Source organism: Anabrus simplex, chromosome 1 (assembly GCF_040414725.1).
Source record: "Anabrus simplex isolate iqAnaSimp1 chromosome 1, ASM4041472v1, whole genome shotgun sequence".
In the NCBI taxonomy this organism is placed as follows: Eukaryota; Metazoa; Arthropoda; class Insecta; order Orthoptera; family Tettigoniidae; genus Anabrus; species Anabrus simplex.
Window position 1 is genome coordinate 1,677,415,809 of NC_090265.1, and position 17,593 is coordinate 1,677,433,401.

Below are 17,593 nucleotides of genomic sequence, written 5' to 3' on the forward strand. Positions count from 1 at the left end.
ACTGGCAGCCTTGAAGATGGTTTACCGTGGTTTCCCAGCATATGCTGGGGTTTTTCCTTAATTAAGGCCACGGACGCTTCCTTCCCACTCCTAGCCCTTTCCTGTCCCATCGTCGCCATAAGACCTGTCTGTGTCGGTGCAACGTAAAGTAATTTGTAAGAAAAAGTGTATAAAAATAAACAATCTTTTATTTTATTACTTTTCTTGCAAATCAGCTGGAGTGAAGTGTAAACTTTAAACAGTTACGGTAAAACAAGTAAAACTGCGTTTACCTCAGAAAAGTCGTGAGCAAGGACATTCCTAAGATTGAAGTGTGGCAGTAGCTACAGCAATCGTACAGTTCTGCATGTGCGTGTACACAAAAATTCAAAACTCTTAACATTTCGACTGATCGAAATAAATAAAACTATATACCGGTATATAATTATATTGACAAATATTTTCCTGATAATAATGTGTTACTTTCGGAATGAAAAACCATCATGTTTAAAGGAAGTAATACATTGCGCATTTACGGGTTAAATAAATATTCTTAGATTTCTACACCGGGATCACCATCACACGTCAGATTGCTCCTCAACTGTTTTCCTGTAGTTAGAGTGGGATAAAGCAATCCTTGACCTGACCGAGAATCAAGCCTGAGACCTTTGGAACAGGAAGTCGCGACGCTAACCATTCAGTTCGTACGGTTACGTCTGAGTTATATCATACTAATAACAGGGAGGAATTAAAATGTAAGCAGCGTAGTTTATTGCGACTATTTGGTCTTTATGGCAGACCGTGCTGAAAGCCTGCAATCTAATGTATTGTTTCTTTAAAGACATGAGGCGATTTATTATTATTATTATTATTATTATTATTATTATTATTATTATTATTATTATTATTATTATTATTATTATTATTATTATTTGGGTCATCAGTCTATAGACTGAATAAATGCAGCGCTCCATGCCACCCTATCCTGTGCTAGCCTTTTCATTTCTACGTAACTGCTGCATCCTACAACTACTCTCATATTTTATGCATTGGTCTACTCTTACCGTTCTTACCGCCCACACTTCCCTCAAGATCCAACTGAACAAGCCCTGCGTGTCTTAACATGTGTCCTATCATTCAGTTTTTTTTCTTTTGGTCAAATTTCGCCAAATCGTTCTCCACTCTCCTATTCGATTCAGTACCTCTTCGTTCGTGATTCGATCTATCCATCTCACCCTCTGCATTTCTCTGTAACACCACATTTCAAAAGTTTATATGTTTTTTCTCCTTGAGCTAGGTATCGTTCTTGTTTCAGTTCCATACAATGCCAAGCTCCAGGCGAAAGTCTTGAAAAAACGTCTTTCTAATTTCCATATCAATGTTCGAAATGAGAAAATTTATTTTCTTAAGAAAGACGTTTCTTGCTTGTGCTAGTCGGAATTGTATATCCTCCTTACTTCTCCCGTCCTTAATTATGTTACCACCCAAGAAATAATATGCATCTACTTCCTTTAAGACTTAATTTTCTAATCTAATATTACCTGCATAACCTGAATTCGTTTGACTGCACTCCATTACATTTGTTTTGGATTTATTTATTTTCATCTTACATTCCTTCCCCAAGACTCTGTCCATACCATTCAGCAATTTCTCCAGATCTTCTGCAGACACAGATAAAGTAACAATATAATCGGCCTATCTCAGAGTTTTTATTTATTCTCCTTGGATTGTGATTTCCTTACCACATTCCTCTTTGATTTCTTCTACCCCGTCTTCTAAATAAACATTGAAGAGGAGAGAGGGCAAACTGCAGCCTTACCTTACTCTTTTCTGGATTTCTTCTTCTTTTATTTAGCCCTCGTTGTTATCACTGCGGACTGATTTTTGTACAGATTATAGATAATCCTTCTTTCCGTAGTATGGTACGAAAATTAGAGTTGGGCAAAAACCTAGGAGGATTGAATAACAGGTAGGAAATGCAACGCTGTATCAGGTAAATCATTTTAAAGGACGTATATTCTCCCAGGATGGTAGTGTGGTGAGTGAAACTGATCATGGAGCATCAAAACTAAAGCGGTGAACTCGTAGTTGTGATCAACGAAGAAAGACGTGAGTTCCCAGAAAAAATTCTCTTTATATTGGGCTGTTTCGCTTCCTATACGGGAGTGAAAGCCGATAGAATCAGAATACCTTATTTGGGAGCAACGACAAGAGGGTACTTGCACGGAGGAGATAAAGGCTAAGTTTGGAATTACTTCGGTGGATGAAGCTGTGTGCAAAAATCATTTTCGGTGGTAGTGTCATGGGAGGTGAGTGGAGAAGGATAAGCTACCTGAGAAGAATATTACACCTGGATACGGACGGTAAGAGAAGCAGACGGAGACCAAGAAGACGATGGTCAGATTCAGCTTTTAAAGATTTAAGAGGTGCGGATCTGAACGAAACACAAAGCTAGCAGAGAGGTAGTATAGTTTATAATGATGCATTACTATACCCCACGTTTGATTTCAAGAAAATATTTCCTCAGAACAACAATGGACTGCATACCAAGCCAGAATTTGTAAATGGCGAGCTAGGTTCAAACGCTCAGAAGAATGCCTGACTCCAATCGAAGAACCCCCTTCTGGCCATGCAGAAGGTTGGCTAACGTGGAAATCTCTCAGTAGATTGCCCTCAGGCGTTACAAGATGAAAATCTAGCCTGTTGAAGTGGGGTTTTCGGCGTAGACTCGCCGTTATGTGATTGTGGTTCCCCACAGGCAACGCCTCATCTTCTTCAATGCAAACGGTGTCCAGCTATATGTACAACAGACGACCTAATGTAAGCAACACCTGAGTCCCTGAAAGTGGCTAACTATTGGGCAATAACCACATAAGTTTGTTCTACTGCCATGTTCTGTGGTCTTCTTAGACGCTTCCATTGTGGTTCGTCATTTCTAAAGACAGTCTTCAAATTAAGGAAGCTACTTTTTCAAGCACCGTGCTCGACAGGAAGTCACCTGTATAGTCCAGATCTATCACATTAGGACCTTGTTTTTATTTTATTTTATTTTATTTTATGTTATGATTGATATGTTGTTATGGATTTGTAATTTGGTTATACAGTTTGTATTTATATGTGTATATTAGTGTTTCTGATACTATAAATAAATAACTGCACTCCAACACGAAAGTTTGAAAAATCTACGCTATTTTTATGAACAAGATCATTATTATAACAGTCCGTTAGAAGCCCATTACGAAGCCTTTTCTTTATATTGAGTTCAAATGAACAGAGTAAGAATGACATCAAACTAACGAAGTACTTCAACTGAAGTACTGTCTATGTACATTTCCAGTACATTAAGCAGGGAAAATTCATTACTAGAGAGAAAGCAACCCAATTAGTGAATTAATTGGTTCCATTCTCTTCATCATTAAAATACTTTGAGATTAATTACGCAGATGCATAGTCACAGAACTTGAATTTATTCTTCGCTACAGGCGTTCAGATAAATTAATTGAAAAAATCGCTAATGCTGAAGTCTTTGACAATTGAATTTCCTCAGCCTACCCTTGCAGAGCTTTTCTCCGTCTGAGAAGGTCTTCTGTTTGCTCTAAGGCACACGCAAGGCTGCTCTCTTATGTCTATAGAATCTTTAAGTTCTTCGCTGCTCATGGTTTAATGTATCCCGCAACACTTGTTGGTGCTGAAGATCCATGATCTTCTAACCAGGTCGTATGTAGCTGGCACTAGAATCATCTCCGTGGGGATTGAGGGAAATGAAGTGGCGCATGAGGCTGTATAAGAAGCGGTACTACTATCACCTAGACCTGTGAACGTACCTGCTGGAAATATTTGTTATCAGATGCGCCGCATCATCATCTTAGCCGCATCATCACTTTCTCTCCGAACTCCCTACAGGCTGAGGGCAGTTGAGAAGACAACTAAAACAACTCTTTTCAGCCGTAATTTTGTACAGGTTGAGGATATACAGTAGTGATGTGCGCGAGTGATGCCTGGAATCGCGGTACTCGACACTTTCGAGTCCAGGCTCGGACTCGTTTCGCTTGCGAAGACTCGATGACAGCATGACGTCACACGTTCGCTCTCTCGCCCGTTATTAGATGGATGAAGCATGCGTACAAGTGGTCGCTGAGGTTTTTTGGGATTGCGATAGCGCGGTACGATATTTAAAAAAAAAACCTTTATGAATGAGCAAAAGGAATAATCTATATTTGATGATGAATGACAACGGTAATACTACAACTATATACGCATAATAAAATATAAAAATATCCGTTCACGGCGTATCTCAGCCACTCCACTGAATATGCCATCTTTTCTAATTATAATCATTATAAAATATCAAAGCCATTTTGACAGTGCTGATATAATTATTTTATTATTATTATTGATATATACAGTCGTATCAGCACACACGTTATTAAAACATAACCGGTTTTCGGACACTAAGGTCCATCATCAGTGTTAATATTTAAATTTAATTTCACATAAATGTGTTCGTCAAAATGAGCCTGAGCACGAAGGAAAGCCAGCCTTAACATGTTGATGTCAACAGGGCTACAAATTTAAACTCATTTTTAAACTCATTTTGACGAACACATTTATGTGAAATTAAATTTAAATATTAACACTGATGATGGACCTTAGTGTCCGAAAACCGGTTATGTTTTAATAACGTGTGTGCTGACACGACTGTATATATCAATAATAATAATAAAATCTTTTCTAATGTTGATAACATAACTTATCTGGCCTTCTGAGCCCAGCTTGGCAGGTTCGATACTGGTTTAGTCCGGTGGTATTTGAAGGTGCTCAAATACGTCAGCCTCGTGTAGGTATAAGTATTGGCACGTAAAAGAACTCTTGAGGGACAAGACTCCGGCATCTCGACATCTCGGAAAACCATAAAAATGTACGTAGTTGGACGTAAACTATTATTATTATTATTATTATTATTATAGTTATTATGTTGTTGTGGTTTTCAGTGTATTTTAAACACGTGTTATTTTTATAGACGGTCTTTCTGCATACATTGTATTGCTTCGCTACTGGAAAGTTAGATGTCAGGTAGCCATTATGCACATACTCAGGCACAGATATGCTAACAAGATCGGTAGTATGACAGACTTTTTGTAATCAAAGCCTATTGCTAACTGCGCCAAAGCCTACAATCATCTGGGGCAACAGGTGAATACAGCATTTTTACAACACACTTTCGGCAGATATAATGCAGGGTATTAAGATTAGGCGACCTGAATGTGATGTATGTACACGCAGCAAATCATCAGACAGAACGTCATTCTTGTTTTAGCAAAACAGCTGATGGAACGCAATGAACAAAACACACCCTCCGTTTTGACGTTTATCATTGCAACACGTGACTGTGCAAAGGAACAAAACCGAGTGTATTGCAGTCTTTAGAAGTTGAGCGAAGGTGAAAGAATAGTTGCGGGATTCAAGCAATACTGTAAACATCAACAAGGAAGGAAGGGATCGGCTGTATGGGACGGAAATGAAATTGCGTATGACTTTTAGCGCCGGGAGTGTCCGAGGACATATTCGGCTCGCCAGGTGCAGGTCTTTTGATTTGACGCACGTAGGTGACCTGCGCGTCGTGATGAGGATGAAATGATGAAGAATACACATACACCCAGCCCCCGTGTCAGCGAAATTAACCAACGATGGTTAAAATTCCCGACCCTGCCGGGAATCGAACCCAGGACCCCTGTGACCAAAGGCCAGCATGCTAACCAGTTTGCCATGGAGTATGGGACTACTTTAATGTCTCTGAAACTGTTCCCAATAAAGTTGTATGCAACGTATGTAATAACAAATTAAGTTACAACAAAAGTACCACTACCATGCTAAAACACATGAATTCAGTACATGAAGTCAGTTAGAGAATGCCTGCAGGGCAATTACGTCACCATCGTGGGATTGACAAGGATCATAATACATACCCAGGTAAATACTGTAACATATTAAGGTAAATAATGTAGTCTACACGCAGTTTAATAACAGAAAGTCAATTTTTTCATGTATTACATAAAACAAGCTATTACTTAAAATAAACATTTTGTTCCCTGCTTTTCTCTAGGTCGACGAATACTAATATTTTTCTTCGGTCTTTCAAGTTGACAGTTTGTTAGTAAGTCATAAATGTTAGTACCTGTGATGATAATAATTATCATAACAATCAAATTATTGACGGCCGATGACTCAACAAAACCAATCATCAGCAGCAAACATATTGCAATCCACACCACAAAAGTTGGAAGCGAGCAAGTGGCCGTGCGGTTAGGGTCGCGCAGCTGTGAGCTTGTATTCGGAAGATAGTGGGTTCGAACCCCACACCAGCAAATGCTGGGGCTGTACCTTAATTAAGGCCACGGCCGTTTCCTTCCCATTCCTAGGCCTTTCCTATCCCATCGTCGCCATAAGTCCTATCTGTGTCGGTGCGACGTAAAGTAAATAGCAAAAAAAGTAATTAGCTTCCTTCTCAATCCTGGGCCTTTCCTATCCCATCGTCACCATAAGACCTATCTGTGTCGGTGTGACGTAAAGCAAATTGTAAAAGCAAAACAAAAATTGATTGACCCTGAATGCCGTGCATGCCAGTACAATAGATTATAGTTCTAAGACATGTTCACAGATAGCGACACTAGTAGGCCTATGCTTGCACTCGAGTCTGGAGTCGAGTATACCGATTCTAACAGCACATTACTCGATTCTACTCGATTCCGTCGCTAGCCCATCACTAATATACAGTATCATGGGAGGTGTACGCTCTCTTACCTCCAAAGGAGGGAAGACATTCCCTCAATCCTCTTCAATGTGTTTTTATTGTGTTGAATGTTGTTTATTTCACCGTGAATCACTTCCGCATTGAGTGCATGGATTTCTCTGGCCTAAGACGAAACTTAAAAATACTGGGATTACCATGTATCAATCCGCCGCCCAAGTTCTTCCAATATTGAATATTTCACGTCACGAATCCGTAGCCATCATCCACCATCACAATTATGTGAAGAAGTAAGTAGGGAAATAATTTACCATGTTTTATCAAATGTAAATCAACATATGTTCACAACAGATTGTCGATGCTTATTGATTTTAGTATAAAGTAGGGGTGCGAAATTCGATCCCCTAACCTAATTTCGTTCCCCTAGAAATTTCCAGTTTACACAGTTGGTACCTAATGTTTAGTCGCACCCGCGCGGCTGTGAGCTTGCATCCGGGAGATAGTAGGTTCGAATCCCACTATCGGCAGCCCTGAAAATGGTTTTCAGTGGTTTCCCATTTTCACGCCAGGCAAATGCTGGGGCTGTACCTTAATTAAGGCCACGGTCGCTTCCTTCCAACTCCTAGGCCTTTCCTATCCCATCGTCGCCATAAGACCTATCTGTGTCGGTGCGACGTAAATGCCCTAGCAAAAAAAAAAAAATGTTTAGTCGCGCACACACGCGTAGACTCATCCCGTTGTATTGTGAGAGTTGGTTGTGTGCACCACGTGTAGTGTCCTGCTGCATGGCTAAATGGTTAGTGAGCTAGCCTTTGGTCACAGGGATCCCGGGTTCGATTCCCGGCAGGGTCCAGAATTTTAACCTTAATTGGTTAATTTCGCTGACATGGGGGCTGGGAGTATGTGTCGTCTTCATCATAATTTCATCCTCATCATGACGTGCAGGTCACCTGCGGAGTCAAATCAAAAGACCTGCATCTGGCGAGCCGAACTTGTCATCGGACACTCCCGGCAATAAAATCTATACGCCATTTCATTTACCACGTTTAGTTCCCGTGTACAAGGAGGTTTCACTTTTCATGCTGAGCTGAGTCAGTGCGGCATTCAAATTAAGAGCCTGTTATCCCTAGGGTCAGCAACGATATGTGTATGAAATACTGGACTGCATTTCAGTCGTGAGGTGTAGTTCCTCTCGTGTAATCGCTACAGTGAGGTGGTTGGCGTGAGTTACTCTAGCGGCCATTATAATAAATCAGGGAATTTTCGTAATTTCGTCCTTTATTTTATTTGTTATTTATGAAGTTTATTCTTATTTTCAGATGGAAAAACGCAAACAGTAGGATAAGGAGGCTATGAAAAAGGCTATTAAGGCAGTGAGGGACAATATAATGGGTTACAAGCGTTCAAGTACAACTTTTAACATGCCGCGAGCAACGCTGTAAGACTCTGTTGAAAAGAATACCAGGAAAACATTTTTCATAAATGCCCTCCAAAGTAATTCATTATAGGGAAACTTTTAGGTAAGGTTAGAAAGGAAAAAGATATTCAAATTAATTGTACTTTTCATAATTTGGTGGGGGACGAAATTACGGACACATGTTGGTAGTATAATTTTGCAGTGTTTATATTTATGTCAAATATTGACTACCTTACGTTATAACAGTTTCATTGTAACTTGCCCATAAGTGGAGTACATATACCAATTCCAACCTTGTCCCTAACATTCCTGAATTTCTACAAGTCCAAATCCACTAAGGGGACAAAATATGAGGCTCCTACCATACTGTGTTTTGTGAGAACTAGATGAAAATCTAACAGTATGTTTGTAAATAAATGTTTTCTCTGAGGGATGGAAAAGTGTGCTTACTTTCTAATTTCTAGGTAAGTCCAATTCAACTGGAAAGATATATATCTTCAGAAAATACGGTATTTCCTTTTATCCTTTAAGGAATGGAGTCTGAATTTGAACCAAAGTTTATCTTTCAGTGGTGAGAAAAGTTTTTGTCGTTGATTATGAAGATGATCTGTAGGAGATAGGAGTATCATTTCATAAAATAATCAGAGTAGACTCTTTTTTTTTTGTTATTTGCTTTACGTCGCGCCGACACAGATAGGTCTTATGGCGACGATGAGGCAGGAAGGGGCTAGGAGTGGGAAGGAAGCGGTCGTGGCCTTAATTAAGGTACAGTCCCAGCATTTGCCTGGTGTGAAAATGGGAAACCACGGAAAACCATCTTCAGGGCTGCCGACAGTGGGGCTCGAACCCCCGATCTCCCGAATACTGGATACTGGCCGCACTTAAGCGACTGCAGCTATCGAGCTCGGTAAAGAGTAGACTCTTACGCTGCACCTTAATCAGTAAACGAAGTCAATGAACTGATCACAAATGTTAAATCCAACTAAATCAGAAACGAGTCCGGCCCCGCGGTGTAGGGGGCAACGCGTCTGCCTGTCACCTGGCGGTCCCGGGTTCGATTCCCGTCCGGGTCAGGGGTTTTTAATTCTAAATGATTAATATCCCTAGCCTGGGGACTGGGTGTTTGTGTCGTCCTTAACGTTCCTTTCCTCACATTCTACACTTCCGCAATTCCAATTGCACACAGGTTCATATCATATGTTGCAAGTAGGGGCAATAGCATTTTGAAAAACCAAAAGCAATGTCCTTTTGCATGGTAGGCCATTTAGGACAATCAGATGCGTAACCATTGTCTAACTTCTTGGCTAAATGGTCAACGTCATGGCCTTCTGTTCAGAGGCCTGCTAGTTCGATTTTCAGCTGGGTCGGGAGTTAATTGTGAATCGTCTGGCTCGTTACTGGGCGCTTGTGTTCGTTTTCCTGTCAAAGAGGGTGCATCGTTTTAGGTTTACCCCGAAGAATGTGCATCCATGCCATTTACGAGGATCAAATGTGTGTAGACATCGCTTTTGATTTACGGTAGTTGGAGCGAGTTGGCTGCGCGCTTCGGTTTACGTAGCTGCAACCTTGTAATCGTGAGATGGTGAGCTTGAACCCCGTTGTGAGCATCCCGAAGATGACTGTCCGTGTTTCCCCATTTCCACACAAGACATGTCTGAGTCTTTGCTACGTAAAGCTAAAGGCAAAAACGAAAGCCTTATTTGCGACTGATCACTGATCTGCATTTACAGCTGTCGCCCAAGTGACTCACTCCCCATCAGTTGTGGCACCTCGGTCGGTAGGCGTGTTTATACACCTGAATGATGACGATGATTCTAATTCCCGCAAATCGCATTAGCGTGGCGCTAGTAGCGACCCCAAACGGGCTGTACTATGCGAGAGTGTTAGTTACCTGTGAGATTGGACGGAGTGACTGTGAGTGGGTCAAGAATGCTTTGACAACAACGAAGAGGCCAGTATCAACAGGCCACTGCGTTTGAACAAGGCCGTGAAGGGCTACGTGAAGGTGGATTTTCCTTCCGCGCTATTGCAGAACAATTTGGCAGGAATGTCTCTACTGTGCATGCGTTCTGGCAGCAGTGATCACGAGAAGGTGCGCCCGCAAGAAGACCGGGCTCCGGTCGACCGCTTGGCACCACCGAGAGGGAGGACCATCGTAGAGGCAATGGCTTTGGCGCAGCGGAATGCATTTGCAGCAGCAATTCGAGCGGCAGTTGACACCACAGTGACGCAATGAACTGTTCGAAATCGATTACTTGAAGGACAGCTCCGAGCCAGATGCGCTGCGGCGTGCATTCCACTTACCCCAAACCACCGCCGTCTGCGACTTCAGTGGTGTCAAGCGAGAGCTCATCGCAGGATGGAGTGGAGATCCGTTGTGCTTTCCGATGAAAGTCGGTTCTGCCTTGGCGTCAGTGATGGCCCTTTTCTTGGTTAAAGGGGGCCAGATGAGCTCCTGCATTCCACCTGTCTGTGGCGTCGACGCATTGGACCTACGCCGTGACTTCTGGTCTGGGGAGTAATTTCGTATGACGGCAGGAGCACTCTCGTGGTTATCCCACGCTCCCTGACTGCAAATGTATACATCCGTCTGGTGATTTGACCTGTTGTGCTGCCATTCATGAATAGCATTCTCGGGGGTATTTTCCAACAGCATAACGCACGTCCCCATGCCGCTGTTGTAACCCAACATGCTCTACAGAGTGTCGACATGTTTCCTTGGCCTGCTCGATCGCACGCTCTGTCCCCAATCGAGTACGTATGGGACATTATTGGGCGACAACTCCAGCTTTATCCACAACTGGCATTAACGGTCCGTGTATTGACCGACCAAGTGCCACAGGCATGGAACTCCACCCCACAATCTGACATCTGGCACCTGTCCGATACAATGCATGCACGTTTGCATGCCTGCATTCAACAGTCAGGTGCTTATACCCGTTATTAACGGACCAGCATGGCACATTTGCGGTGGCTTTCCTCGCACTGATATTAACCTCTAGTTCTGTACCTTTAATCAATTAAATATGTTACCTCGACAAATATATTACCAGTATCTGTATTCTACATTCCTTATTTCATGGCGTTTGGATATTATTTTCGCCAGTGTAATAATAATAATAACAATAATAATAATAATAATAATAATTAATAATAATAATAATAATCTATGGCCTCAGCTACCGTGATGCTGACTTTCAGAAAGGGGTGCCATCTAGGTAGTCTGCCTCCCAATTTCGATATTTCGTTTGTGCTGCTATCTAGCAACGAAAGCGGGATACCACCGGAACGGATATTTTTCTGAGTCGAATTTTTTATCGAATGGCACTGAGTGAACTACAAGAGCTTTTTAACATGCCAACGTCCGGCTCCATGGCTAAGTGGTTGGAGTGCCAGCCTTTGGTCCAGAGGGTCTCCGATTCGATGCCCAGCCGGGTCGGAGATTTTAACCTTTAATGGTTAATTTCCTTTGCTCGGAAACTGGGTGTTTGTGCTGTCCCCAATATCCCTGCAACTCACACACCAAACATGACACTATCCTCCACCACAATAAGACGCAGTTACCTACACACGACAGATGCTGCCCACCCACTTCGGAGGGTCTGCCTTACAAGGGCTGCACTCGGCTAGAAATAGCCACACGAAGTTATTATTATTAACGTGCCAACAAAAATATATGTAGTATCAAAATTTTTCCCTTTCTTCAAAAACAGATTACATCATCCAGGATCGAACCCACGAATCCAGCGTCATGAGCCTCACGTACTACCACTGATCCACCGAGGCACCTTCAATGGTCATATTTATCGACTGTAACGTTTCTTTGTTAAACTGAAATCCACTCCTTCAGTACAAGTTTAATTCACTGGTCTATTTGTTGTTTCAGCTGGGTACTCGGAAGACAGCGACTACACGAGCGATCTCAACTACCCCGTGGGACAACACGCCAACAGCTCGGTGTCTCAGTTCAGGAGCGCGGCTCACCAGATGTCCACCCCGCAGCGCTCCCTGGAGACGAGCCGGGAGAACTCGTACGAACGAGACGATGCCCCCAACCGTCTGTCCCCTGGCCATCCTCACCACTCGGCCCGCACGTCGCCGCAGCGCCGTACGCATGCGCACGACTACGGCACGTACGGCTCCACGACCGCGACAGACGCCGGCCGACGCTTCAGCGACAATGAGTCTGAACCTCTGTTCTACAACAGTCGCCCTAAGAACTATAAGGAGTACAGGTAAACTTCACTCATAAGTAGTAGTTCATAAGTTCCCACGGCTGATGTGACATCATGAAGAACTGGCGACTGAATTGGCAAGTATATACCCTAAACGCACGCTTTGGTAACTGTCTTCCCTTTCAAGAACGGAAACATTCTGGAGTACTTGAAGAAACTTTGAACTGTATATATATCACATAAAATAATTGAAGTCCACCTCTGTGAATGTGTAGTGGTTAGTGTGATCAGCTGCCACCACGGGAGGCCCGGGTTCGATTCCCGGCTCTGTCACGGAATTTGAAAAGTGGTACGAGGTCTGGAACGGGGTCCACTCAGCCTCAGGAGCTCAACTGAGTAAAAGATGGTTCAATTCCCACCTCAGCCATCATCGAAGTGGTTTTCCGTGGTTTCCCACTTCTCCTCCAGGCAAATGCTGGGATGGTAACTAACTTAAGGCCACGGCCGCTTCCCTCCCTCTTCCTTGTCTATCCCTTCCAATCTTCACATCCCCCCCCCCCAAAAGGCCCTTATTCAGCATAGCAGGTGAGGTCACCTGGGCGAGGTACTTGTCCTCTTCTCCAGCTGTATCCGCGACCTAAAGTCTCACGCTCCAGGACACTGCGCTTGTGGCGGAAGAGGTGCGATCACTTGCTTAGTCTGAGGGAAAGCCAACCCTGGGCGGTAAACAGATTAAGAAAGAAAGAAAGAAAGAAAGAAAGAAAGAAAGAAAGAAAGAAAGAAAGAAAGAAAGAATTGAATGGGTTATTTGAAAAAGCACACATGTCCACTACTACTAGTTTTGAGAAAAGTGGAAAAAACTGCCCACAGTTCCTAATGTTTGGAATTTGGGTTTGGTTCTTAAATCAATTATTTATAATATCTCTTGTAGTAATTCTGATCATTTAAAAAAGAGTTTGCAACAAAAGAGTGATATGGGGACTAAAAATGACTGCACATGTATGATTTCTCAAATAAATAAACTCTTGCTAGCAAAAACATAACAAAATTAGGTTATTCAATGCTTACAAATATTCAATTACATTTTAGTTAGCCTATATAATTTTCATCTTTAATTTTCCCTTCCTACAACAACATTAAAGTCAAAATTCAGAAAATTTTCCAACATTCTCCGTCTTAATAATATAACTCATTTCAGTTATGTCTTGTCTTGCCCGTTATTCAAGTTCCTCAGATATGCCCTGCCTATAAACAGTAGGCCAGGAGAAAATTTTCCGGGGGTACAGATAATGCATCCTCCCGCCAATTCAAGGACTTTAATTCTGTACTGAGGAGTACAACGGGGTTCACTTGATACGAGCCTTAAGCTCTTAGTTACAGGAAAGCGCACAGTGAGAAGATGACGCTACGGACCTGGTATGCATAGAAGAACACAGGTTGTTTTGGTCACAATAGTGTCGAGAAATTTATGTCGCTAATTCCAGATAGACCCCAACCCAAAAACATAACCATGTCCCCCAGTACTCGCTATAATGAAAGGAACGGGAGGGGACGCGCGTTGAACAAACTGCTTACGGTATGATATGATGTGTTTACATAATAAATACCAACTGATTTCATGCGTAACATTTGTACATAGCAAATGAACATAATTATCTGAAATACACTCATTTTGACAAAAAAACAGAACACCTTGAAAGACTAGAGATCATAAGTTCATATTCACAGGACATGTTCTATAGTATGTTCTGCAGAAACGATTTTCAATTTAGTCACCTAGGTTTAGCATGTGTCCTGTTGCTTAGTAGGTACTGGGTCCTCCATGGCCACTGATATCTTGTTCCATGTGTGATGGAATCGACGCGTATAAGGCGAGAATGGTGTCCTGGGGTATAGCCATCCATGCTGCATTCACCTGGTTCCACTGTTCATCGTTGGTGGTTGGCATTGGGTCACAGCGCCACACCCGTCGTTTCACCATACCCCACATATTTTCGATTAGCAGCAAGTCCGATGACCGGGAAGGCCAGAGCAATAGTCTGACATCCTGTGACATCAAGAAGTCACGTGTTCGTGCAGCAACATGTGGTCGCGCACTGTTCTGCTGAAATATGGCGTCTGGGGTGTCGTGCAGAAACGGTATGGCTGCGGGTCTCAGGATGTCATTCACGTAGGTCAAACTGTTCAAAGAGCCCTGGACATGCACCAAATGTGATTTGTGGTTGTACCAAACAGTACCCCACACCATAAGGCCTTGAACTGGCACTGTATGTCTTGTGCAAATTCAGTCAATGTGGTGCCTCTCCCCCCGTCTGCGGCGAACCAAAATGCGGCCATCGTTTTCAAACAAACATAACCTGGATTCGTCCGAAAACACTATCTGCTGTAATTCTTGTCCCCAGTGACGTCGTTCCATACATCATTGCAGTCTAGCTTGTTTATGCACATTAGTCAAAGATAGGCGGAGAAGTGGACGACGCGCCGGGAACCCACACCGTAATAAACGGCGACGGACTGTCATTTCTTATAGTGTACGATGTGTTACATTGTTCCACTGTGCCAGAGCCGAGGAGGGCGTAGATCTCTCCTGCAATGCCAACCGGATGAGGTGTTGATCTGCTTGGACGGTGGTCTGCGTGGTGCGACCAGACCCATCTCGTCGTGTTCTACGGCCTTCTGTGAACCATTCTGTACACACCCGTTGCTTGCCGACACACTTCGTCACACTCCAGCAGAAATTTCCCGGATGGATGCATCACGTTCTCTCATGCCAATAATGCGCCCTCTTTCAAATTCACTCATTTGTCGGTACGGTTCTCGCATACGTTTGCGTGGCATCTTCACGTCTGCTCAAGTCACACTGATCCATTACCTTTGGTTTATAGCGACGAGAGCCGCAGGCACATTCTACCAGTCAGTGGTGGTGCGCCGAGATATCGCTGTGGACCTAGAACCTGAGGGCCGACATGGTTGAAATGCTAATAATTGCATCAGAACATACCAATGCATATGTACTGTGAATATGAACTTCCTATCTCTAGTCTTTCAAGGTGTTCTGATTTTTATGAACATGCGTGTAGTTATAAAGCACTACAAAATTTACAAATAAAGTTTCAGGACGTATGGTAAGCTGGGAGTTGTTCTAGATTGTTTTCTTTTTACGTATTCTCTTAAACAGTCAGATACACTGTAATAGGTTAGCGACCGTCATGAGTTAGTATTGCTCCACGAACAACTTTAGTTGTCATTTTCCTCTCCTCGTCCTGCGCATCGTACATTGCAGGTTGGAGACTGGCTGTGTGCACTTGAAACAAGTTTTCTTTGTCCACCGATATTTCCTTCTCACGCACAGCGCGCCTAGTTTCCTCCTCAGTAATGCCAGCAATCCGCTTGATCTGCCGAACAAGTGTTGGTGTTTAATTCGGAAGAGAAGCCTTTGTAGCCGGGCTGAGTGGCTCAGACAGTTGAGGCATTGGGCTTCTGTCCCCAACTTGGCAGATTCGATCCTGGCTCAGTCCGTTGGTATTTGAAGGTGCTCAAATACGCCAGTCTCCTGTCGGTAGATTTACTGGCACGTAAAAGAACTCATGCGGGACTAAAATCCGGCACCACGGCGTCTCGGAAAACCTTAAAAGTAGTTAGTGGGACGTAAAGCCAATAACATTAATTAATGAAGCCCTTGTAATACATGAGGTTTCAAAAGTTCCATTGCTAAGTTCTTCAGGTAGGCACGGCGATCCAGTAGATTTTTTTGAAAATTATATAGCTCTTTATGGATCCTACATTCATTAGTATGAACAATCCCCAGCTCTATTCCTTCAGGCAAGCAACTCAATGTTGAAAACATCTTAGGGATATGAGCTACGAATTTTAGGTAAATAAAATATAATAAAAGTATGAGAATATTTTCTTTATTTATTCCTAAAAATTACAATCTTTCTCTTAATCATCGTTATCCGGTTGATTAGATTAGCAGTTTGCCCTTTTCTAGCACTACGAGCGCAGAGTCAATGCATTGTTTCACGTAAGTACCACTACGAGCGCTAAAGTGAATCAATGCATTGTTTCACTGAAGCACCACTACGAGCGGTAATGTGTGTCAATGCATTGTTTCACTTAAGCACCACCACGAGCGCTAATGTGAGTCAATGCATTGTTTCACTTAAGCACCACTACGAGCGCTAATGTAAATCAATGCATTGTTTCACTTAAGCACCACCACGAGCGCTAATGTGAGTCAATGCATTGTTTCACTTAAGCACCACTACGAGCGCTAATGTAAATCAATGCATTGTTTCACTTAAGCACTACTCCGAGCGCTAATGTGGGTCAATGCACTGTTTCACTTAAGCACCACTACGAGCGCTAATGTGAATGAATGCATTGTTTCACTTAAGTACCACCACGAGCGCTAATGTGAATCAATGCATTGTTTCACTTAAGCACCACCACGAGCGCTAATATGAGTCAAGGCATTGTTTCACTTAAGCACCACTACGAGCGCTAATGTGAGTCAATGCATTGTTTCACTTAAGCACCACCACGAGCGCTAATGTGGGTCAATGCATTGTTTCACTTAAGCACCACCACGAGCGCTAATGTGAATCAATGCATTGTTTTACTTAAGCACCACTACGAGCGCTAATGTGAGTCAAAGTAGTGTTTCACTTAAGCACCACTACGAGCGCTAATGTGAGTCAAAGCAGTGTTTCACTTAAGCACCACCACGAGCGCTAATGTGGGTCAATGCATTGTTTCACTGAAGCACCACTACGAGCGCTAATGTGAACCAATGCATTGTTTCACTTAAACACCACCACGAGCGCTAATGTGAATGAATGCATTGTTTCACTGAAGCACCACCACGAGCGCTAATGTGAATCAATGCATTGTTTTACTTAAGCACCACTACGAGCGCTAATGTGAGTCAAAGTAGTGTTTCACTTAAGCACCACTACGAGCGCTAATGTGAGTCAAAGCAGTGTTTCACTTAAGCACCACCACGAGCGCTAATGTGGGTCAATGCATTGTTTCACTGAAGCACCACTACGAGCGCTAATGTGAACCAATGCATTGTTTCACTTAAACACCACCACGAGCGCTAATGTGAATGAATGCATTGTTTCACTGAAGCACCACTACGAGCGCTAATGTGAATCAATGCATTGTTTCACTTTAGTCATTATAACTATATTCGATGTGGATACTTTTCAAAAAATCAAGAAACGCCTGAGAGTATTTAACCAAGAAACACATTGCAGAAAGTACTATGTA

General features: G+C 42.7%; 1 protein-coding gene across 1 annotated transcript in view; it reads left to right on the plus strand.

The window, feature by feature from the left end:
- LOC136863658 (phorbol ester/diacylglycerol-binding protein unc-13-like) overlaps positions 1-12,383 on the plus strand; it is a gene marked incomplete at its 5' end in the record, with an annotated part of 744,937 nt that extends 732,554 nt beyond the window's left edge. Inside the window, one exon of the mRNA XM_067140026.2 lies at positions 12,031-12,383. Coding sequence (XP_066996127.1) covers positions 12,031-12,383 — 353 coding nt within the window. The remainder of the gene's footprint in view (positions 1-12,030) is intronic.
- Between the last annotated feature and the right edge of the window lie 5,210 nt (positions 12,384-17,593).